Source organism: Salminus brasiliensis, chromosome 8 (assembly GCF_030463535.1).
Source record: "Salminus brasiliensis chromosome 8, fSalBra1.hap2, whole genome shotgun sequence".
Taxonomy (NCBI): domain Eukaryota; kingdom Metazoa; phylum Chordata; class Actinopteri; order Characiformes; family Bryconidae; genus Salminus; species Salminus brasiliensis.
The window spans coordinates 6373162-6398700 of record NC_132885.1 but is presented as its reverse complement, the minus strand read 5'-3'; the positions used below and the strand labels follow the sequence as shown (position 1 = coordinate 6398700).

The window sequence follows — 25539 nt, the reverse complement described above, 5'->3', positions numbered from 1 at the left end:
CTCCATTTCTTTTTCAGTTTTTGGCATAATGTGAATCTGGCAGTTGTTCTGTCCATGTTTTCATGATGGATGAACCAATAGAAATGCTTCAAATGACTTTTTACATTGATTTCCATTGCCGTTTTAGATATACATGATTTTGATCCGACAGTGATGATGTAATTTATGCAATTTATGCAATGTCATTTTTTTTTTTTTTTTTAGTAATCTGTTTGATGGTGTACTCTAAACAACTTTAATTCACTTTTAACACATATGTTAAAATATTACTGTAAAAACTACATATTTTGTCAAATTTTATCACTCTTCTCTACTCCGTTAACTCTAATTCAGCCCATCCGAAAAAAAAAAAAAAAGAAGACAACCATACTAGGCTGCTGTTTGTCTAATACTGGGAGTGCTTTAGTCTCATAGACCTCTGATTTTGAGTTTCTGGAAACAGAGAAGCCAAATAATTGCGAAACTGATAAGTAATCATATTGGAAACCTCCAGAAGAGATTGCCAAGTTCTGAATCGTAGTGGTTAGACTAGCTTAGGAGGTCCGAAACACTACGTAACGAATTGTATCAAACACAGTTGCTTTCAAACACGGTTCTAAGTATTTCTTTTTTTCCGTCAGGTTGAAAGTCTTTTTTTTTTTTTTTTTTACATGACCTTTCTGTAGCCGAACCCCCCAACCCTCCCCCTCTATAACATCACAGGAGAATTAACTTTTGCCCAAAGCTTTGTTGCAAAGTGTAGGTGTACGTAGTCCTAGCTTCGCTTTGTTGAACACATGCAGCCGAGAAACAAATAAGCTGTTGAAATATCCCACTAAACCCTAACAGTTCTGCTCTTGGCTCCCCTTGAGATTTGTTATCTGCGTGGGGCTTCAGTACCAGGTGCACAGTGGTACCTTCCCGCCCGTTGACTCCCCCCCACCACCACCACCACCCTTCATATTCCCTCAGATGGAACAGGCTGATAAAGTGTCCCTCATCAGAGGATTCTTGCAGGTGTATTGGAAAATGAAGAAGGTTTTACAGTTTAACTTTGTTCCAGACACTTGTAGCGTATAGATTAGTGAACGGAATAAAAAGAGAAGTGCTTCTTCAGCTGCTTTTGCGTTTTTCTTTTTTTTTTTTTGTCTCAGATCACTCTCACTTGTTGATGTAGCTGGTTTTTTTTTTCCTGAGCTTTTGATTAACTTCTAAATTATTTTTCGGTTGACGAACCGTCCTGGATTTTCAGAACTATTTGTCAGCCCCACGAAAAGCTTCCAATCCTCACAATAACAGAAACAGACTGAAACCATGGCGTATGAAGCCCTGCGCTGTAGGCATACACACAATTAGCTCCTGACTTGACCACATCTCTAATACTCGCATGCTAGCTGCCTGGTTCCTTTGCACCTTGCCCTCGGCTTGCTTCAAGCCTGAGCATCTGAAGTGAACACTGTGCCGACAGTGAGAGCTTTCTCTCGCTTTACCAGACCAGGAGAACATAGCCAGGTGCGTTTGTGCCGCTGGTGATGACCACAGGCTAGTATGTGGTTAAGCAACAAGTCTAGGAAAAGCGGTAGGCCCTCTACGTAGCTGTCTGAGGGAGAGCAGTGAAAGCAGGGAGTGAGTTTCGCCCGTAATGTGGAACTTTGGTCTGGAGTTGCAGCGCTCGACAGGAAAAACCAGATCCTAGCTCAAAAACCTGCGTGTCTACAACATGCCACAACCAATCGCTGGCTGCACAGGGAGAAGGGATCCTGTGAAAAAGTCAGCTTTTACTCTTGTGCTGATGTTTCCGCGCAGCACTTGCCTCTCGGTGCCCAACCCTTTCTGCTGGAACGGGCCAGGAGCCAAGCGAAATGTGCAAATCAGTTCAGGTGTCTTTCTTCAAAACACTTTCGGTATCCAGATAGCTTCACTTAGGGCAGGAGATGAGCCAATGGCATCCAGTTTATTGCAGGAATAATTAGGTTTGATCTTTCTGTCCATTTCAAGGCAGAACTCAAGCTGATTGTGCTTTTTTGAGCCCTTCAACCAATTATCAGTTGTTTTTTAGTTCATCTTTAGGCTTGTAATTGCTTAACTGCTATGACGTATTCGGTAACCACAGTGGAACGGATTTGTAATTTATGTTGTGATGAACTGAACTGTTGAACCACATACAGGTCTCTTACATTTTTGGCTCCGTAAAGAACCATTTGTGTGAAAAAGATCATCACCATTCTGAATCTTGGTTAGTCCCAACTTAATCTCTGTAAAACAATGGATACTCTTAAAAAACAAGGTGCTCATTAGGCGATGCCATAAAAGAACCATTTTTTCCCATAAAAAAACATTTTTAGTTCAATAAAGAACCATTTTTGTGAGGGTTGTGAGTTTAAGGAACTTTTTAATTGGGAAAGAACCTTTACTTCCACTTCTTTATACCTTGAATAGGTTCTTCACATATCCAGTCTCTGTTCTGAATGCTGGTTAGTCCCGGCTTAATTTCTGACCCTACACTGTAAAACAATGGATACTCTTAAAAATGTGGGTGCTACAAAGGATTCTTTAAACAATGCCATAAAAGAACCATTTTTATTTCTATAAAAAAACATTTTGAGTTCTGTAAAGAACCATTTTTGTGAGAGTTGTGAGTGTAAGGAATATTTAAATTCGTAAAATACCTTTAGTTCCACTTCTTTATACCTTCACATATCCAGTGTCCATTCAGAATGCTGGTTAGTCCTGGCTTAGTTAGGCTGGTTAGACCCTACACTTTAAAACAATGGATACTCTTAAAAATGTGGGTGATATAGTGGGTTCTTTAAATGATGCCATAAAATAACCATTTTTATTTCCTTAAAAAACATTTTTTTGTGAAAATTTTGAGTGTGAAGAATGTATAAAGTAGCGAAGAACATTTACTCCCACTTCTTTATTTCTTTAAAAGGTTCTTAACATACCCAATCTCTATTCTGAATGCTGGTTAGCCCTGGACTAGGCTTAATCTCTGATCCTACGCTCTAAAAACGTGTACTCTTAAAAAAAAAAAAAACACGTTGCTACAATGGGTTCTTTAAAATGATGCCATAGAAAAACCATTTTTATTTTCTTAAAAAACATTTTTAGGATTATTTTGTGAGAATTTTGAGTGTGAAGAAACTTTAGATTAATGAAGAACCCTTTCTTCCACTTTCTTCCCTTTCTTCATGCACCCAACTATATTCTGAATGCTGAAAAAAAAGATGCCACATAGGATCCTTAAACTGAAACAATAGAAGAACCGTTTGTGGTTCCATAAAGAAGCATTGTTGTAAAGGATTGTCACGGTTGTGTGAAGAACCTCTTAAAGGTCTAAAGAAGTGTATGTAATGGTTCTTCATGCTCACGTCTCTTTTACGTAAATGGTTTTCTTATTAAACCAAAAAGGTTTGTTTTTCATGGCATCGCTCAAAAAACCCTTTGTAGCACCGTTAGTATTTTTTTAGAGTCTCGGCTCAGAGATTATTAGCTTTGCCCACGACTGCCCAGCACTCTGAAAGGATAGTTGAATTTCCATCATTAGGAAAATGTAGACCAGAATCAGGTGTATTCCCAGACCTGGAGAATGGCCCTCAGAATGGGTTAAAATCCTCGATAATTCGTACTCCTTGTTTGTCCCGAGCGAAAGCACATGGAACAATCCATTCTGCAGTTTCTGCTCTCCCTTCGAGTTGAGTCAGTGAATGATCTGATTATGACTCAGCAGTCTCCCGCCGCAGCCCTGCAGTCACTCCAGTAGTCTCCAGTGGGCTCTCCTACGACTTCTTGAATTACATCAGCACGGGGGCAGCCAGTAGCCTTTTTAATATTATCCCTGGGCTGTTGGCCCACAGTAACAATACAGCTAGCCTAAGCCAGGCCTGCAGGCAGTCAGCAAGTCTAAGTGTGAGGGTGTGTGTCTGTGTGGGAATGTTAAGCTGCTGATTTGTAGAGTAGAGAAACGCATATCAAGTGAAATGGAACAGTAGTAAAACCGTGAAAACCGCATGCCTGCATCGGATGGAGTGTGTCATAGCTTGTCGGAGCGCTAACAGAAACAGTGTTTGATGGATATCAGCCCAGTTTTTGAGCTCCTTGATTTTGCAGCTCTTATCTCTGGGCCTCAGAGTCATCTGGCTGCTTTCTCTCTCTCTCTCTCTCCTTCTCTCTCTCATCGAGACTGATAAGCAGCTCGTCTTTGCCAGGCCTATCTCGTTCCCTGAGAAAGTTGGCCGGACTGGGAGGCCACACAGCTAACGTACTGTACTGTTATGGAAAATCCTCCCCTCGGCCGCCACTCAAAATCGGAGCAGTTTGCTTGTTCCCCGTTGCCAGGGGACTGCCGGTCACCTGAGATTTCCCTCAACCTCGCCGCAGTAACCAGAGACGGACTCCGGGATTGTGTCATTGACTGCCTCTCTCTCTATCTCTCTCTCTCTCGCTCGCTCACGTAGACTGACACCGTCTCCCACACTGTGCTGGCACACACATAAGAGTCTGCTGTAACACTCCTGTCTCACCCCCCGGCTCTCCCGACTTGCCGTCCGTTCTCCGGTCTCACCTCCGGCATTCATTCTCCATAGAAGCTCAGACTGGATATTGTGGCGTATCCAGCTTAAATAGGGACGATTTCCTGCAGTTCAAATGGCAAAAAGCAGCATGAAATTTGACTTTTCACAGTCAAGCTCAAGCCACACACTGGTGCTGTCATTCACAAACCTTGTATCTCCAAAACGGCAGCATCACAGGAGGAGGGAAAAACTTTCTATAGAGGTCAATGGAAAAAAAGGTCATTTTGGAGCTTTTCTATTGGCCCATTTGTCAGGAAATTTGGACACAATGTTAAAATCAACTGCTAGATTTTAAATCTAATGTCAAATATTGAAAAACTGTATGTACAAGATGCACGACTTTTACTGTGTGATATTTTTTACCTCAGAAAATGTGCAACCAGAATTTTATTTTGTTTCCTCATAGTCAGATTATACACACCTCCGTTGTAACTCTAACAGCCAATGAGCCAAATGGAAATGCAAGCAACTCTGACTACAGTGTGACCTGAGATTTGGTCATTTATAATGATTGGATTTAGAGGTTCCAGCATATGTTTCTGTGCCTTTTGTCTTTGTTTTTGAAGTCCACTTCCCGTTAGGATGTTTTATAGATTTATGTACCAGAAGCATTTCATAAATTCTCCTAATCCCTTTGAGTTAAACAGGCTAATTTTGTCAGTGTGCCTTGCTTGGATGCCTTGTATTTTATGCTATAAAAATAACTGAGCTATTAAACACTGTAAGCAAAAGGGTATTATAGTACTGAAAGGGGGATTTCCTGACTTTCTTGCGATATTGAATTTTCTACAGGTTCTATAAGAACCAGCTAGTTAAAATGTAATAGTAAACTAGTAAAACCAGGCAAAGAACCATTTACATATGCACAGAATCCATTGTTCTTTGAGTTGGCATGGCTCTTCTTTATATTAGCATCGCCTTTACTAAAAAAAAACCCTCCAAGAACCCTTTTTTAATGGTGTAATAGTGTAGATCGAATTCCTTAAAGAGACAACCATAGCCTACACCCTACCCATCATTCTAAACATGTGCTTGTTTGTGTGATTATGCTGATCCACTACAGTTTTGTTAAATTACTTATTATTTTGTGCTACCATAGAACATATTGCATAATAAAATTGTCCCTCATCAGAGGATTATATATAATAATTTATTTTTGGTTGCATTCACTCTAATGCAAACAATATAAAATAATATTATACTAATATAATATTAAACACACTTATTGTTTGGATAATTTGTATTCTTAGGTGCCTAAGCATATATAAACATTTATTATATATATTTTTAAGTAGCTGATTGTAGTTTATGAGGATTTGGTTCCAGTTTCTGATCATTGCAGGAATGAGTTATTATCCACCAGCAACCTTGGGCCTCATTTCCCCGCCATACTTAACAAGAAATGTAAGAAATGTAGAACGATTTAAACCTTCTTAGACAGTTTTTATGGAAATTCTGACTTTCACCACTGTTTTTATTTTGGATTTGTTCAGTTTATGAGAACAATGGGATTGATCCTTATACTGAGGAAAGCTGTGGGTAATTCTGCTCTGTACAAACACATCATGAATCTGAGACTTTTTGTTAGGACTTTTCTCAAGAAAGTATTTATCAAGGATATCTAGATATGGATGGATGAGATGCTGGATGGTAACTTATGAAGTATTTTGAGCAGAACAGACCATTACTGCCCAGATAAATAGCTTAAAAAAAGGCTTAGCCGCCTAAGACATGTGCTCCAACCTGTGCAGTACATCATGAAATGAAAAAGAAAATGCTTTTACTGAGGTATGATGAAAAAAAAAAACCAACACAATCAGAAAAAAGCCATAGTAAATCATTCATTCCCGTGCCTTGACTGATTCAGCTAATCTAACCTGTTTGTGAAGGCGGGACTGACTAGATACTCAGGATACTCCATGACAATAGGGAGCTTAAATCTGACATCCCAGGTACTTTCCACTCTTTTTCTACCACAAACCAAGCATCAAGCCTCTCTACAGCACATCAGCTGTGAGTCCATGTGGAACCTTCTGATCTAGAAGCTTACCTGCTTGGAACGTTTTGAGGCCTGTGTTTACATTTATTTCCAACAGCTGAACAAATGTGGTTTTCTGAAGCCAAGAAGGCCGAGTGTGGAACTTCTCAAAGTCGTCTGGAAATACCATGTGGCTGTTTTATGACACAAGACCAAGAGCGTGTAAAACGTTAATGCGGGATGCACTCTCAAAACTGAAGCGGAAGAACCACTTTGTAATTGAGATGTTTGAGTGTGAAGAACCTTTTAAAAGTCTGAAGTAGAGCCGAGCAATATGACGATATTTTATTGTATCTTGATAAACTTTACTTAGCATATCGAAGATACTGTTAGTGCTTAATGAACACTGATCAGATGCAGGTTTCATTACAAACAGTGTAATTAGACTGGTTTAATTAGATGAAGAGCAGCAGATGTTAAATAAACATTTCTGCATTCAGTACGGGAGAGTATCTGAACAGTAGTTTTTTTAAGGATGTCACTACTGATGATTTTATTCTGTGATTACATGTAAGTAAGTCTCTTAATATCGTGATATAGCATTTTTACCATATCGCCCAGCCCTAATGTAAAGGTTCTTTAGCAATTTTTAAGGTACCTTACATTCAGTTAACACATCTCTTTTACAAACATGGATCTTTATCGAACCAAAGTAGTTCTTATGTGGCGTTGCTCAAAACCTAGAAGAACTGGAAGCCTGTTGGAAATGCATCCCCCGTTGCTTCTAATGAAGCTATTTGCGAGAATGCCAGGAGTGTGTGAAGCGGCAATCAGCAATACATTATTAAAAATAAGGGTTTTTCAAGGGGTTCTTTGGGTGATACCATAGAAGAATCACTTTTGGTTTAATGAAGAACCATTTAGAGACCATAGAGACCATCCAATAGAGATGTTTGAGTGCGAAGAACCTTTTAAAGGTCTAAAGAGGTTCACATGTGGAATGTCATCAAGCCTGTTGAAAATGCATCCCCTGTGGCTTTTCATTAAGCTATTTACAAGAATGTTAAGAGTGTGTGAAGCAACAATCAGAGATAAACTCTTAAAAATAGGGGTTTTTCAAATGGGTTCTTTGAGTGTTACTATAGAACTTTTGGGTCTATAAAGAACCATGGAAAATAGATAGATAAGAGTATACAACCATTTAAAGGTCTAAAGTAACTTGTTTGAAATGATTTGAAGGCTCTTCACACTTACTTCACATATCTCTTTTACAAACATGCTTCTTTGTGGAGCCAAAAGTAGTGGGCAAACAAATGGCATAATGGCATCATCTACTGGTTTGGTCCAAAATGACCACCACTGCATGTGCATTGTTTGGCCTGCTCTGAAGGGGTCAGAAGGAAAGTGGATCAGTCAGGAAAGGCTGGCCCCCCCTAGGTGAATGCTGCCGTGCTGTATAGGGCCTTGTGGTATGCATGCACGGGGTGCGGAGAGACGAGGAAATCCTATCTGGATGTCAAGGATGTGGTTGAAAGCTTAACAAGCTCTCCCTACAGCAGATGATGTGCCGTTGCCCTCCACACACTGCAACCAGCACACGGCACCAGGGAAATGGAGAAGGCCGCTAACACGAGGGGGGAAGCTTATACTGTACCTGAAACGAAGAGGAGTGTGTTGCTTCCTTAAAGGGGCTGAAAGGAAAGAGTAGTGTACAGTTGAGAGGGATGTACAGTGTATTGTTGAGACCCCTTTGCAGGGGGTTGCTTTAGATTCTTTGCCTGGCAACTGGTGAAATCCACCCTTTAGATTGTGCTCGGAATTGGTGAACCACAGTTCCTGGTCTAAGATGCCTGATTAAATAGAAGTGTCTCCATCTATGGTGTTTAGAGCATCCACCTTTACCTTTATTATGGCTTCCATTCTTCTTAGGAGACTCACTTGACCATCCAAGTCATGGTCATCCAAGTCATAGCAAGCCCATTCCTTGATGTTGACTTCTGGACCTCTGAGAATACCAGCAGCTCCAGCCATTTGATTCTACGTGGTATTCTCAGTTATGGTGCTTTTCCACTGCCTAGTACCTTCACTACTCAGCTCTACTCCCTTTTTTTTGAGGTACCTGGTTCATTTTCCACTACCACTGACCCTCTGAAGCACCTTTTGGGCTGGAGGTCGGGTGGCTTCTGCTTTATGGTAGGAAGCCAGTCCCCCCTCTGATACGTGGATCCTGGAATTATAGATGGCCAGGTCAAAAAGGAGGTGACAAGGTAGAGATAGAATATGGATAGGATGTTGGTTGTTTCGTAACTCCACTTATCTGATGGAGCGGGTTTGGTGGTCTACTATGTGTTGCATGGTTGTTAGGAGTCCCATTTCTCTGTTTTCTGCTTCTCCTTCATTACCTCATATGTGATCTCCTCAGGATCATCTCCTGAAGAAGGAAGAACTTTCTTTTCACAGTACCGGATAATTGGACATTTGTGTATACTCCCACATAACCCCACATTTCGTCTTACAATTAAAGGTGCCTTGATGAGTTCCTCGAGCGATGGCATAGAAGAACCACTTTTGGTTCCATACAAAGCTACGTATGTTTATAGTTGAATTTGAGGAACCATTTCATCAGGTGAAGGTTCTGGAAACCTTTAAAAGGTTTATCGCACTCACACATCTCTATTACAAATATGGTACCTGTTAAAGTGGTCCGTCTATGGCATCGCTCAAAGAAGCCTTTGAAGCACCTACCTTTATTTTTGAGAGTGTATGAGGGTGTGCATTTGTCCGCATTTGAATGTCTATGCATTCATACTTGTTTGTGTATGTGTGCGTCTGCCCGTCTGAAGTGTGTGTATATAAGTCTATATCTGTGTACGAGTGTGTGTGTGTGTGTGTGTGTGTGTGTGTGAATAAAGCCGCAGTCACTACTCTGCCTGAAGCAGGGCGATGTCCTCAGTGCACTTGTTTCTGCCTGTCTCCTAGGTAACGGCGACTGCTCTCCTAGGAAGGAAAACTCGAGAATGCTGGTGGACCTGTCGCTCGACGCACCCAACGGCCAGCATTCCCAAAGCCCCAGCTCTCCGACCTGTGAGTCTCCTCCCACAAACATTCACCCAAACAGACAAACACACACACACACACACGCTCACAGTCCCATAGTTACCCCAGCTCAACATTCCCTGCACTCTATTCCTCAGAGTGCTCCACACACACACTGCAGTGTTTTTATTTTTTTCACTTCCCCTACCTTAGTTACCCTCAGCATAAATGATTTATTCAGCCTGGCTGGAATATACAGCAGCAGTCAGTGGTTTATATTTGCTCTTTAACCCTTAGAAGTGGCTGGCGATAACTGAAAAAGGCATGTCGTCATTTGATATTCAGTATTTCTGACTGAAACAAGCAGGAAATTCAGTGGGAAATAGTGCAGATCCTAAACTTTTAATCCAAGCCAGCAGAAGAGGAGGTGTATTATTATGCTGTGAACTTGCTGAATGGTTATCTGTGAATATATGGCCTTGTTTTGTGACCCGGTACGTTTTGTACAGGGTTTTCTCATTTATTGACATTGAAACAAATGGATGAAAGTCAGTCTGTTGATGCAAAATTACACCAAATTCAGTTCAATTCACATGTTACACTGTTAGGCTAAGTCTCTGGTGCTGTAATAGGTAAAAAAAAAACATGGGACAAAACACGAGGCAGGACTCATTGACAATTAATACAATAAATATAAATGTGTGCATGTACATTTGCAAATGTGTGCCTGAAGCACCTTTTGGGCTGGAGGTCGGGTGGCTTCTGCTTTGTGGTAGGAAGCCAGTCCCCCCTCTGATACGTGGAGCCAGGAATTATGACAGGGTTAAAAGGGAGGTGACAGGGTGGTGACCGACTTGAGACACGAGAACAAGGTAGAGATAGAATATGGATAGGATGTTGGTTATTTTGCAACTCCACTTATCTGATGGAGCAGGTTTGGTGGTCTACCAGGTCTTGCACAGTTGTCAGGAGTCCCATTTCTACAGTTTTCTGCTTCTCCTCAGGTAAAAAACATGGGACAAAACACAAGGCAGGATGCATAGACAATTAATACAATACATACAAATCTGTGCATGTCAATTTGCAAATGTGTGCATGAAGACAGGGTGCTTGGTGTGCAAGCTAGTTAAGTTAAGTTAACAAAGTTACTACGCTAACAGTAAAAGAAATACATAAATACGATTACAACTGAGTGTGTAAATTGACGAGTACAGTAAGTTCATGCGTGTTTGCTGAGGCTGGCCAGCCTGGTGTTGTAAACAGCATCACATTTGTAACCAAACTGGACAGTGCAGAGTGCAAGTGTAGTGACTTGGTGTTCAGACAGCAGTACACTGTACTGATGTAGAGAAAACACTCACAGCTTATGAACAGTACCAGTACCAGAGTACCAGTCATCATACATTTGTCACTACTTGACATAAAACTGGCAGCCATTCTTCACATTGTAGCAAGTGTGATGGTGTCTAAGTGGGAAACTCAGAAGTGGGTTTTATTCAAGAAGTGTAAGCTTGAATGCAGCATGATAGTATGATGGTATGATTAATTAAAGTAAAGCATGGTTAATTTAGCTTCTTCAGAGTAGTCAAAGGTTTCTCCCATAGGCTCCTTCTTGCACTGCCACCTAGTTTGTAGGAATGGCCCCCTCGCTATGCATATTTACAAATGTGCCATATCTCTTTCATCTCTCTTTTTATAATTCATTTTCATATTATTTTTATAATTCATATATAGACAGATAGATGGATAAACATGTAGATAGACAGATTTACATTTATGGCATTTAGCAGATGCTCTTATCCAGAGCAACTTACAAGATAACTCGTATTACAGAGGTGGGTCAGTGTAGTGTTAGGAGTCTTGCCCAAAGACTCTTATTGGTGTAGCGCAGCATAGCCACCCAGACCAGGAACCGAACCCCAGTCTCCCACATGGTGTGGTAGCTCAGTGGCAGGTAGTGGTGTTATCTGTTGCGCCACACCAACTACCACAGGTACACTGGTAGATTGACAGATAGATAGATACACAGGTAGATATACAGATAGATAGACACACAGGTAGATAGACAGATAGATAGATACACAGGTAGATGGACAGATAGATAGATAGATAGATAGATAGATAGATACACAGATAGAGAGATAGATAGATAGATCCACTGCATTGCTCTCCTGATATTTGACATATTGTTCAGGGAGATTTGAATTAAACAGCAATAAAAAATGTGAGAATTTAGTATTCAAAAAAATTACATATGTGATTAATATTCCCAATGATGGTTATGCCAGGAGTCAGTGTTAATGCTAGCTAATGTTAAGCCTGCTAACAGTGAGAGTTAGACACTATTTACTTCAGAAGTTTCCATTTGTGATATGCTGCAGCTACCTGACTGGGTTTAAAGGAATTTAGATGATGTGAGGTGGTTGTGTGTGTGCAAATATTGTGCATCCATCAATGGGTTCGATTACAGCTCTGCCAATTAGATTTGAGGGCCGGAACTGTCTGTTTTACAAACCTAACCATGCCATGCCAACTGACTGTGGACCTTCATTTCAATACAATAGCAAAAACAACATCCAGCATCTCTTCTACAACTTAAAGTTGTCCTCCAGAGCAGAACACCCGCAAAAAGCAGAACTGAGTGAGCATCAGTGCACAGTGGATTGAGGAAGGGCCCTTATCTGACCAAGTTAAAGAGCAAAAGGCAAAAGAAAGCTTAAAATAGTGGTAATCTTATCTTCGCTCTGATGGGACAAGATTGTGAGAGTGTGACTTCTCCCTTCCTCAAAAGCTGAGTGAAATAGGAGGAGCTGAGGGCTTCGTTTGGGGCTTGTCATCATGAGCTGGTATACTGAGAAAAGGGAAGCTGTCAGTGTCTGAGGGACATGCACACCACCATCCCAACCTAGCATTGGTCAGCCTGCAGAGAACGTTGAGAAATGTACCGAGTAAAGAGAAGTCGCTTCAGTTTGCTGTGTCACAATTCCTTCATGGATTTTGCATGCATAGGTCAGTGTGGTTTGTGTTGAGATACCGACCAAACTACTGTGGTACATCAGTTGCTCATGGAGGATTAGAGTTGCATACAGAAGCAGCAAAGACGGAGGCTTGAGGCTGGAAGACCTGAGGACCTCCTCCAGTGTCCAGTCTAGCTCTTTCTGCTGAAACCAATGAGCCACATTTATTTAGAGGAATATTCTTCTAAAATGAAGGGTATTAAAAGAGTTTATCCCTTTGTTGGAGTAACTGTCTCTACTGTCCGAGAAAGAAGGCCTTCTACTAGATCTTGGAGCATTGTTGTGAGAATTTGATTGCATTCAGAGACAAGAGGGCGAGAGAAGTGAGGTCAGGATGTTGGATAATCGCTGATTACCACCCAACCTCTCCACAGAACACAGTTTCACTACTCTACCGCCCAGTGCTGAGGGGCTTTATACTTTTCCTTTAGTCTTCACACTCACATATCTCTATTACAAACATATTTTTTTTATGGAACCAAAAGTGGTTCTTCTATGGCGTTGCTCGAGAAACCACTGGAAACACCATTATCTCTACGTGTTAAGTTAGAGGTGAACCCAGATCTCCTTGTAGATGGTGGAAGATCACTGATAAAAAGGTAATTAATTCAGATTTGTACTTCAGTGACTTAAGACATAACGTGGACTTTCATAAGGTGACACATGACTGTTTCTGGGAATCAGTCACTGTTTCAGAAAACTGCACTATATGTGGTAAAAGATCAGCTGTGTTGCAGTAAATGCTGTAAATTTGACTCCCCATTAAGCTGCAAAACTACAGTGTACAGATGATGGTGTACCATACAGTGTGTGATGTATACCATGTCCAGGATCTTGGTGTAACCCTCAAACTCTCATTTGAGTCTCATATATTTACCATCTCTAAGACTGCATCACATGAGAAATCGACATATCCAAAACAGGCACATGCGAACTCTAGAAGATGCTGAGAAATTAGCTCATGCTTTCATAAGTCCCAGATTAGGCTACTGTAACGTACTATTGCTGTCTCTCTAAATAGCCAGCCATGTGCTCACCAGTAAAAGAAAGTCTAGGTCTTTAACTCATGGTATCATTCGGTCTACAGTGGCTTCCACACTGTTTTAAAGGTCTTGCATGTGGCATTTAAAGGGTATCATCAGTTCTTAAAGCATTAGAACAGCTACAGGTTTAATTACAAAGAGAGCATTAAAAGACATTTTTAATGGACTTAGATTACCATATATATGAAAGTATAAAAAAAAAATATTGTGCTTTCTTTGTTGATAGCATCAGGAAACTGGTTCATTTTGGTCTGATTCCAACTGATGAACCTTTAGATGTTGCAAATATGGTGGTGCATGTCGCTTATTGTGAAAATGTCCAATGTTTCATTTGTCTGTAAGAATTTGTTCCATGCTTACACTTTAATTGGTGGAAGAGAATTTAGCTTGTAAATGATAGAATAGCATCACATGGGATATTAGGGGAAGCAATCATAGTCAGTGTTTTTACATCACGATATAAAACAAATAGTTTCATTATATATATATATATATATATATATATATATATATATATATATATATATATATATATATATATATATAGTATAAACTGTGAAATATTCAGTATTCACTGTGAATTACTGGGTTCCCACTATGTATTATCTTGTATCCACAATTTGTTCAGTATTCTGTATGAAATAAGTATCCACTATGAAATAGTATGTTTCTGCTGTGAATTGTTCAGTACCCAGTATGAATTATTGAGTATTCACTATGAAATAGCACATTTACATTTACAATCATGGCATGTAGCTGACGCTGTTATCCAGAGCAACTTACAAGGTTACTCATATTACAGAGAAGGGCCAACCTAGTGTTAAGAGTCTTGCCCAAGGACTCTTGCTGGTGTAGCTCAGCATAGTCACCCAGACCAGGAATTGAACCCCAGTCTCCCACGTGGTATAGTAGCTCACTAGCAAGTAGTGGTATTATCTGTTGCACCACACCAGCCACACAAATAGAAAGTATCCACTATTAAATAGTAAGTATCTACTATAAACTGCCCAGTATCCACTATGAATTCAGTGTCCACTGTGAATTATATGGTATCCTCAATAAACTGTTCAGTATCAACTATGATTGATCAAGTATCCACTATGACTTATCTCAAAAGACTCCCTACACACTACATAAAACTCTACAGTGTTGTACTGTAAGTCAAATGCAGCTATAAAACCATGGCTTCTTTTGTGCACTTTATGTGCAACAGGGAGTCAGGCAGCCTGTAACTGACTTTATTAAACTCATAATGCATTTATTTACATATTAAAGACATTGTTTATGGCCTACATAGTGCACAACACAGGGAGTAGGGCATCAGCTGACATTTAGCCCTAGTGTTAGAGGGTCCAGTGTGGAGAAACTGGAAAAGCCATTTGGCCTTTGGCTACAGCACTGCCTAAAACCTGTGACCTGTGACCTCTGTCATTTCTGCTTCGTCATTAAGCTCTTGGGGATTGGAATGTTGCTTTGGTTGATATAGTGTACTGGGTAACAGCACCACCCTTCCTGTGACAGGCCAGGGTTCAATTGCCTGGTCGGGCAAGCACCCCACCCTACACCAGCTAGAGTCCTTGGGCGAGACTCCTAACTCTTAAAAATCAAGATGCTTCGAAGAGTTCTTCGAACCATGTTTGCAATAGAGATCCTATTAGACCTATAAAAGGATCCTCACACTCACTCATCTCTATTACATACATGGTTCTTTACGGAACGGAAAATGGTTCTTCTTTGGGTTTCCTCAATATTTTAAGGAGCACTTTTAAGCCTTTTTAGGAGCATAACACTACATTTGCTTGCCTTTATAACATGATTCAGAATCCCCCCCCCTCCCGACCCAAATATAGTCAGTCATCTTAAAATTGTGTGCTAATTTTGAGGCTAATGTAGATAGTAACGGAAGCTAACTGGACCAGCTCACTTATCATCATGCACACTGCAGGTCTAAACCATTGTACACTTGCCTCAAACCATGCTGAGTCATTACGAAATCCTAAGTAGACTTCCGTAAGTGGTTACTGACCCTGTATGACACACTGCTACCTATACAAACGGACATGGATACGTTGCATGGTTAAAAACAGTACTTACAACAATTCTGAAGCCTGAATTGTGTCTCGTTTGGAGATAACTGTGTCACACAGTGTGAAAAACCACACTAGCAGCTCAAAGCGATTTGAGGCAAGCGTGTGATGGTTTAGGCCTGCAGTTTGCACAGTGCTAATCCTGTGGCAATAAGATTCCATTGCTTGTTTGCTGCAATAGTCGTGTATTTAAAAAGGACGTTTCAGACACCAGACGTGCTTCGGCTGATCGGCGACATTTAGGGGAAGGAGGATAACTGTGTAGATTTGGATTTTTCACCAAACTTTCGCTTTAAGAGGACAGAACAGACTCTGGGGGAGATTGCTAAATGTGACTTACAGGGTAATCTCTTGTGTTATGTCTGGTTCTCTGTCTCGGGCCTCTCGCTCTCGCTCTCTCTCTCTCTCTCTCTCGCTCTCTCTCTCCTCTTTGCCTTTGCACGGATGCTTTGATCAACAAGAGCATGAGGAGGCTAAAGGATTCTGTGTGTTGTTGTCCCGGCAACCATCTCAAGTTCACTCAGCTGCAGCCACCAAAGATGCTCCATGCTTTCTGTGTTAGAGGGCAGAGAGGGAGCAATGCTTGCTTTATGGCAACTGTTGACAGAAGTCAGGCGGATTTGTTGACAACCAGGACCGCATGAAGTCGCTGGCTGTATTCAAACAGACTCTCTCCCGACAGTTGGTGAGCTACCATAGTAATAACCCTTTAAACCTCAGGCTTATTATTGACTTGAAGGAGGGGGTGGGGTGTTATTCAGTATTCAGTAACTACTACTAAGTTTTGTAGTTGTGGGAATGAGGAAATGAACCCCATGTTATGGACATGCAAGTTAATTGTGATTTATTTATTAATTAATTGATTTATTGCATAAAATCTAATGGTTAAATTACAAACAACTATTTAGCATGTATTAATTAATTTTATTTTATTTAATTCTTATTTTATTTAATGTTTCTTTCTTGGCAAAATAAAGGGTGATTTTAGTACATAAATGTGGGATTATTTCAGAGCCTAAACCTGATGTTAAAAATATAAAAAAACTCTAATATGCTGACTGTACACTTTTACAGGTTCTGAATAACTAGTAGACATCTAGGATCCTGTTAAAAGCTGTTGTTTAATAACTTACTGTGCACAGAATTCCTAAAATGTTGAATGAAATATATCAAAAGACGATTTCTATGCACATTGTGTAACGCTGTTTAGACACACAGTGATTCCAAACTTTTGAATGGTGGTGTGTGCAAACAAACAAACAAACAAACAAAAACAGGTACTGAAGTAGTGACCCACATTCAGGCCTTTAGAGTTTAATTAAACCTGTGAGAATTACGTTGAGTTGGCTTTGTGTTTAGCTGTGAATCAGAGGCTGTGGTCAATATTTAGTTAAGGCTGGAGTCGAGCTGCTCTGAAGCATTCATAAGGTGAATGTTTGAAGGGTTTCGTTCCAAAATGTGTTTTGAATGCATTTGACTGCATTAATCTGCATTAAACATCACTTTAATTCTTTTTTTATTTTTATTTTTTTTCGTGATATGCAATTGTAAAAATGGGCGTCATGCATCTCGACACTGTATTATGATCAATCTAACCCTTAATATAAATTATAAATATAATATCATATAGAAATATAAAATGTTAATATAAGATATAAAATGTGTTTCACATGATAAATCTGCTGCTTGTTCTTTTCACACCTCTTTATATCTGACATACAGACGTCTATGTGACAATACAAACTTTCCTAACCCAATTCACTGCACTTTGATTCATTAATTGGATGAAAATTGCTGGCAAAATATGTAGAAAGAATTTTAATAGCTACATATCATATGTTTGTAGGGAGGTTATTTTTAAAGGACATGGTGCTCAATATACATTTATCAACTGCTAATTCTACGCAGTTTCACAGGAATAAGATTATTTATAAAGTACATTTAGTATCTATGTTAATTCATGTATGTTGGGACTGGGGACTAATAAATATTTTTGTAAATAGCTGAACCTAAATAATGCTAATTAATGTGGACAATGCTTTCTAATTCTAACATGCATATACTCTGCACTTTCACATATTTCAAATAAACAAAGACTTATTTAATATTCAATAAGGTATTATGCACAAAATAAGTTAATTATCAAAAAGTGACATTTCTCTGCACACTTTGTAAGTCAATAATGTCAAATGATCAAATATCAAATCAATTGGCATACGCCCAGCGATTTCAAACTTTTAAATAGTAGTTTGTGTAAACCTGTAAGAAACGTCATCTACAAAAAGTGAGCCACCTTCAGGGCCCCTGGGGTTTAATTAAGCCTGTGAGAATGACGTTTAGTTGTGAATCAGAGGTTGTGGTCAACTTGTGAGATTCGAGACCGGAGTCGAGCTGCTCTGAGGCATTTATAAGCTGTTTCAATGTTTGAAGGCTTTCATTCAAAATTGCATTACACCACAGTAGGCCACTGTAAACACCATTAAACTGCAGTAAACTGTATTAAACACCACATTTTTATTATTAATTAATATTGAATATTGAAATACACTATATAGTGTTTTGGAACTGGCTCATGACAAGCAAGAACAAAATGATTTCATTCGATTGTCATTATTTCTTTGGAACAAATACCACAACCGATGTTGTTAAAACCACACAGCCACCTTCTAGCAGTGCTCTGGCAGAGCTCAGAGTAAAAATTTAATATTTCATGTGGGCAGTTCCCAGCTAAAGGCCATGTAACGTTTGGACTCTCTGCACTCAATTGCGTATCATGCTGAAGGAAGCAGCACTCACCTCTGAAATATTTAGAGCTGTTGAATACTGTTATCACCAATAGTCACTGAATTTGTGTGTCTGAGATCCGTGCTGGCCTTGGGGAAGTCGTGTTTAATAGTGTGCCAAATGTTACAGTACATTCCATTAAAAGTTCATGAGATGGGCCTCTGGGGAATTTTCAGTATTTTATTTTTTCTAAAAGCTCGGCTGTAGCACTGGTGTAATGTCACATGGCTGCAGGGATTTCAAAAAAGAGCCAGACAGACTGGGGATAACTCCCTCTCTGGCATGTCTGACCAGTGCCAAAAGATCAAAAAAACATCCAAAAGGTTTCCAAAAGGCAGCTTGAAAACATCTTTCAATGGAAGTCAATGTAAAAAGAATTTAATTCCAACTCATTTTGGAGCATTTTTATTGGTCTATTCATCATAAAAATTGAAAAAAATTAAGAACAACTGCCAGATTCATTGTGACAGTGACAATATTCATTTTATTTGCTATCCAAAATAATGACCAGTGAACCTACATGTCTTATCATTTTAACTTCCAGTGTTAGTGGTAAAAATGTAGATCTGAAATAATAACAAAAATGTAAGATGCTAAACGTCTCTTAAATGAAACTGAACTCTAGGCTGAATGTAGTTGACTGTCTATTTGATGTAAAAATACACCTAACCCTAACCCTAACCTTAATCACACACTTGTAGGTTTAGGTCAGGTTTAGGGTTAGATTTAAGGTTTAGGTTAAGGTTAGGTTTTAGGGTTGATCAAAGGTTAAGGTCATGGTTAGGGTTAGGGTTAGGCGTCGGGTTACATTAAGCTTAGAGTTCAGTTGCATTTGATAGATATTCAGTTGGAAGTTATTTGAATATTTGGTGAGCATCTACAAGACATATAGAATGAACCATCCAAATAAAGTATAGCAGATTGATTTAATTATTTAGGAAAATTATAAAAATATCATATTATGATATTTAAAGACATTTTTACGATACACAATATTTGTTGCAATATTTTACATGCAGACAGAATTCCCCAGTAGTAGCATATAGATATTAATGTTCTGTAATCTAAATATTAATACACACCTAATACAGTAAAATTTTCTAAAACACTGGGCCGAAAGTGTTATTACAAACTTTTACTGAAGAATAGCCGCACCAGTTTATACAGAAGTTGCTGTAGTTACTGAGTAATACACCTTAGTGTGTAATAAGCCTTTCTACATTAAGGGGCTAAACTGGACTAATTACACTTTACTAATTATGTAAAAAAAAATAGTTGATATGTGCAGAAAAGTTTAATGTGGATCATAATACAATAACATACTATCATATTGCCAACCTCTAATTTTAGGCCATGTTACAGATACAGCTTTTAGAAGCATTAATCTGCTTTATTAGGGATCTGGTTCTATTTAATGCCACCGTGAACAATTCTGACTTACGCTTCTGTAGGACAGAGGTTTCCCACCAAACCACTCTAGATAACTCTGTTTACCATCTGAACAACTTAATCAGGCAGGATTTTTGGAAATTGGATGGACGTTCCCTTTGATAGATGCAATATTTCGAATATACAATCAAAATTACATAATGACTGGGAGTACACATTCCTATCCTGCATGTATACCCAGTGCCGACGTAATCAGATTCATATACTTGGTACAAAGAACAAGCGAGAGTACAGCTCTGGAATCAGTTTCTGAAGATTAAGACGATGAGAAACTGATCCTGAATCCTGATCTTATCCTGAACTAGTTTGGAAAAGCTCCCCCCAGTCAGTCAGTCAGCCAGCCAAGACACGTTTGATGCCTGGTGGTGATACGAGGATATAAAAACAGTGAAACCTGATGAAACAAGGATGTCTTGCAGCTAGTACCCACAGCTGCCTTGAGGACTGAACGTTGTCTCTACTTGGGGCCATTTTTGCTTGTGTCCAGATTCACATAATCTTAAAAACTGAAATCTGCAAACATGGATTTACAACCGTATCCATTTAATTTGCTATCTGAAATAATGACCAGAGAACCTACATATTAGTTTAATATGCAGTTTTAGTGGTAAAAATGTAGATCTGAAATAATATGATTTATTATTTCCATGGTTCCATAGTGGAATGGTCAGCACTCTGGACTCTGAATCCAGTGGTCCGAGTTCATTTCTCGGTGGGACCTGCAGCCCTTTCTAATGAGGCAGTGGTGGCTCAGCGGTTAGTGCTCCGGGCTATTGGTGACAGGGTTGTAGGTTCGATACCTGGGCTTGGCAAGCTGCCACTGTTGAGCAAAGAGTTGTGGGTTCGATACCTGGGCTTGGCAAGCTGCCACTGTTGGGCCCTTGAGCAAAGAGTTGTGGGTTCGATACCCGGGCTTGGCAAGTTTCCACTGTTGAGCAAAGAGTTGTAGGTTCGATACCCAGGCTTGGCAAGCTGCCACTGTTGAGCAAAGAGTTGTGGGTTTGATACCCGGGCTTGGCAAGCTGCCACTGTTGGAACCTTGAGCAAAGAGTTGTGGGTTCGATACCTGGGCTTGGCAAGCTGCCACTGTTGGGCCCTTGAGCAAAGCCCTTCACCCTCTCTGATCCACCACTGTGTGTGTGTGTGCTCACTGCCCCTTGTTCACTAGCATAGATGGGTAAAATGTGGAGGACACATTTTTCTGTACATAGTACACTGACAGATATGCGCACCTTTACCTTTGCCTAACACCAGTATGTTGAAGATGCCTCGTAGATGCTCAACTAACATTCAACTACACGTCTCTTAAATGCAACTGAACTCTAGGTTGGACTGAAGACTGAACTTTGTCTCTACTTGTGTCCATTTTTGTAGATAAGAGTGTCATACAGTGTCAGAAACCACATAAGGCGGGTGATGATGAGATAGACATGCAGTTTCGTGCAATGCTAACTGTCTGGCTTTTCAATTACTCATTAGGGACCTTAGCATTGTAGCTCCAGTGCAAAAGAAAAGGAAGCAGAGACCTTTTTTTGGATGCCAAACATGTCCTGGTTGATCTACCACTCAAAGCCACTTTTAAGGTAAGGTAGGAAAATGTTGTTGGTCTTTGGCCAAGCTTTTCGTTTAATGCTAAAGAAGGCATGTTTCACTGCTAGCCAGCAGCTCGCTGGGACGGGGCTTTCCCTCCTATGGGACGTAAGAGCTGCGAGAGAGCAGCAGCAGGTGACTCAAAGCTTAGTCCTGGAGATTAAAGCCGCTGTATTATTACAGAACAGGCTGGGCTGGATGGTGAAGTGAGTAGCCTGAGCGTTTTTCCGCCTGATGCATGGTGGAGGAACGTGGAGAGGTGTTTTTTTTTCTGTTCTTGTGTGTGCGGTCGAGACGGAAAAGTCGCGGGCTGGGCGCTTGAGCATTTGCGTGTCACTTTTGTGTTGCCTTTGTCTGTTAGCGTGTCTATTTTTGGCCGCGCTGTGTGAGTATCAGTGGCTGTGGGGGTGGGCGATGACCTCCCTGGAGTAGCACTGCATAGGCCCTGACCAGACTCTAGGGCGGCGCTGCGCACAGATCTCTGTCTCCCACTGCCAGTCAAGTAGAAACCCACCTGCCTCCGGCCCCTGGGGACCCCGCCTGCAGCCGGCTCGTTCCTCGTTCCTCTTTAGGCCTTTCAACTCTGAGGACCTGGCCAGACTTCCCTTCTTCACTCTCAGAACTACAGAGTGTATGTAGTAGTTTCATAGTAGTTTTTTAATTAGTTACTGAACAGTAAGCTCAGCAAGCCTGTAGGTTAAGGAGACCATTGAGCTCATATTGCTGGAAAGGAAAGCTTTCTTGGTTGCTTGGCTGTCAAAGTAACTACAGGGTTTGGTCTCATTTTATCTGATATACTAACCTGCTATTTGGTGAAACTCATCTGATTTGCAACATTGTTTGCAGTTAAACCGTGTTTTTCTGCTTAAAGTACAGAATAATGCTGTAAAGGTTCCCTCCCGTCTGTCTGGCTCTATAGTTTTGCACTGGAGATACGAGGATATAAAACAAGCTAACAAAACTGGGTGGTCTTGCTGGGTTGTGACCGAGTGTCTGGTCTCGCTTTATCCGACATACTAACCACCTATCTGGTGAAACTCATCTCATTCTCAACTGCAGTAGCGTTTAAGGGTCTGAAGTTAGATTTTGGACTGTGGTTGAGGTTTAGAGTAACTGTTACTTTCTGAATTAGGGACAAGATGATGTTAAAGGGGAATTCCACCAATAAAAAATAGGAACCTATGTAGGTATAAATATGTATATATAGATATAGGTATTATTTGGAACAAGGAGATAGTGTTAATGTTATGGTTTGTGTGTATATATATATATATATATATATATATATATATATATATATATATATATATATTTACAGTGCTCCTACGTTCTTAAAAAAATACAGGTGCTCATTTTCCATCTTATCAGCTCTACATTTAAAAGAAAGGTCCTACAAAGGGTTGTTTGAGCGATGCCTTAGGAGAATTTATTTTGGCTTCATGAAGACCCATTTTTGTAAAAGAGGTATAAGTGTACTTTATTTTATTAAATATAGTAGTTTATTTTGTAATTAAATGTGATTTAAAGGTTCTTTTCCCATTTAAAGGCTCCTCACACTCACAGCTCCTTTACACAACTGGTCCTTTATGGAACCGCTTTGAGAGGCTTTAGTCTACTCACTTACTAGACGTCTGGCCCCATTCACCACCACTGTGAACAATTCTGCCTTAATAACTTTCTCAAGGACATTGCACTTTGCACCAAACCACTGCAAACCTATTGCTTAGAACAACTAAATGACACCCAAATCTCGAATTTTGGGTGGAATTCCCCTTAATAGCATGTATAGTGCGCCACCCAAATAAAGTGTTACCATGTTTATAATATTCAGTCTACTGCTGATATATATATGTGTGAGTGTGTGTGTGTGTGTGTGTGTGTGTGTGTGTGTGTGTGTGTGTGTGTGTGTGTGTGTGGGGTTGGTTTACTGAGCAACCGTGAATGCTAACTTGTACTAGCAGCTGTAGATCTGCTATGTTCTTCAGCTACAATACAGCAGACGGGAAAAAGACTATTATTGTTATTGTTAATTAGTGATTATGTAGGATGGTTTGGTTTCATCATGCTATGTTCTTTTGTGGTTCTTCTTATGAAATACGTCCAACCAGGTTCTAAAACGTCAGTGTATGACATGTATAAGCCCAAAGAATGCTTTAGGACTGTTTAGTGAGAAAGCCACACTGACTAGTATCTCAGTTTATTAGTATATTAGTATATATGGCCACTTAAAGCCTATCTGAATTTCCCATGCCTCCTTCTATTTGTAGCGCCATCACTGCTCTATAGAAAATGAGTAAGAGATGTTGACCAATTGTTTCCTTTCCTGTGGTGTTCTTCTTCCAGCTCATACAATCAAACAGGAGGAGGGCATTGAGGAGGAAGCCGAGAAGAGAGCCACGGGCCCAGATGAGACGGGCCACAGCGGTGAAGAGGGGTCAGTACTGGAAGAGCCAATGATTGACAGTCCCAACAATCTGCAGGACGTTGGACCAGGCTCAGAGGGGCCAGCTGACACAGGAGTACGATTACCCTCTGGTAAATATCCATTACGTTACTTCAGATGTCTGGATGCCTTTAGAGGGTTAAGCTTACTCTGAAGCCCTCTTCTTAGTTACAATCATTTTATCTTATTTGAGACTGGTGGAGAAATTCTGTCGATTTTAAACCTTGAATGAACATTTATGGTTAATAGGAGATAGATTGCGGATAGTGCACTATAGCACCATAAAGGTTACCTATAGGTTCTGCTAATGAACTGGTGAGTCTATTGGATCTTAACAGCATTGGGTTTAGGGTTAGGGTCCCAATAATAGATATTTAGTAGACTAGGAAATGGAAAGTTAATAGAAATTAATAGAAACATTGATTAAATGATTTATGAACTTTCTGACATTAAAATAACAAAAAAAAGTCTCAAATTGGTACAAAGTAGAAATTGGACGTAATGCAATTCATAAAATAATTGTCACTGTCACAGAAAAGCTTGTGCCTTCAAAATGGCAACTTTACTGAAGAAGGAAAAACTCTTATTTCTAACTAAAAATAATTCTTATTGATCCATCTTTTAACTAATAACAATCTAATTAACTATGTATGCAGGGATAGCTGTGTAATTAATTATGTAACGCGACAGGATTAGGCATTATTGTGAATAGGTGTAAAAAAATAAGAGTTTTAATGAAAGAATGCAACATGGAAGACCTCGTGTTTATACAGTTTAGATGAGCAGAAGGTTGGAAGGGCAATGATGAACCAGCATCACCAGTTGTAATGCATATTGTCACTGTACTGCAAAAAAATAGTATCTTGTTTTTGCAGTTTTCCACTTTTTGGCATAATGTGAATCTGGCTGTTGTTCTTAACATTTAGTCCAAATTGTATGATGAATGGACCAATAGAAATGCTCAAAATTGACTTGGAATAAAATCTTCCGTTAAAATTTCGGAAGGCTTTTTCCTTCTCCTGTACTTTGGTCTAAAAACAACGTTTCTTCCAAGTACCACATACACTATATTTCCAAATGTTTGTGGACTTCCAGTAAATACATTCAGCTACTTTTTATGTTGCAACTATTGCTGACACAGATGTGCAAATGCACACACCCAGCTTGTTCAGTCTCTGTAGAGAAGTACTGCCAATAGAATAGGACTCTCTGGAGCAGATAAACATCATGAACCTATTGGCACTATGCTGCCTAATGCCAGGCATGGGCTAGAGGGGTGTAAAGACCCCAGCCTTGAGCTGTGGAGTTGAGAATGTTGTGATGTGATGGTCATCCAACATCCCGACCTCACTAACACCTCTTGTCGCTGATTGTTGACAAGGAATAGTAGAAAGTCTTCTTTCCTGGACAGTAGAGACAATTACTCCAACAAAAATGGGATGAACTCTTTTTTATATCCTTGATTTCAAAAGAAACAATACATGAGCAGATGTCCCAATACTTTTGTCCATATATCAATATATAGTTTTCCATTATTGAAAATCACCAAGGTTTTT

General features: G+C 39.8%; 1 protein-coding gene across 3 annotated transcripts in view; it reads left to right on the top strand.

Moving 5' to 3' along the window:
• The window catches only part of ikzf2 (IKAROS family zinc finger 2), a 60481-nt gene that overhangs the window by 5640 nt on the left and 29302 nt on the right, over positions 1–25539 (top strand). For all 3 annotated transcript variants that reach the window (XM_072685448.1, XM_072685447.1, XM_072685449.1), the window contains exons 3-4: positions 9514–9618; positions 23884–24075. In XM_072685448.1, coding sequence (XP_072541549.1) covers positions 9514–9618; positions 23884–24075 — 297 coding nt within the window. The remainder of the gene's footprint in view (positions 1–9513; positions 9619–23883; positions 24076–25539) is intronic.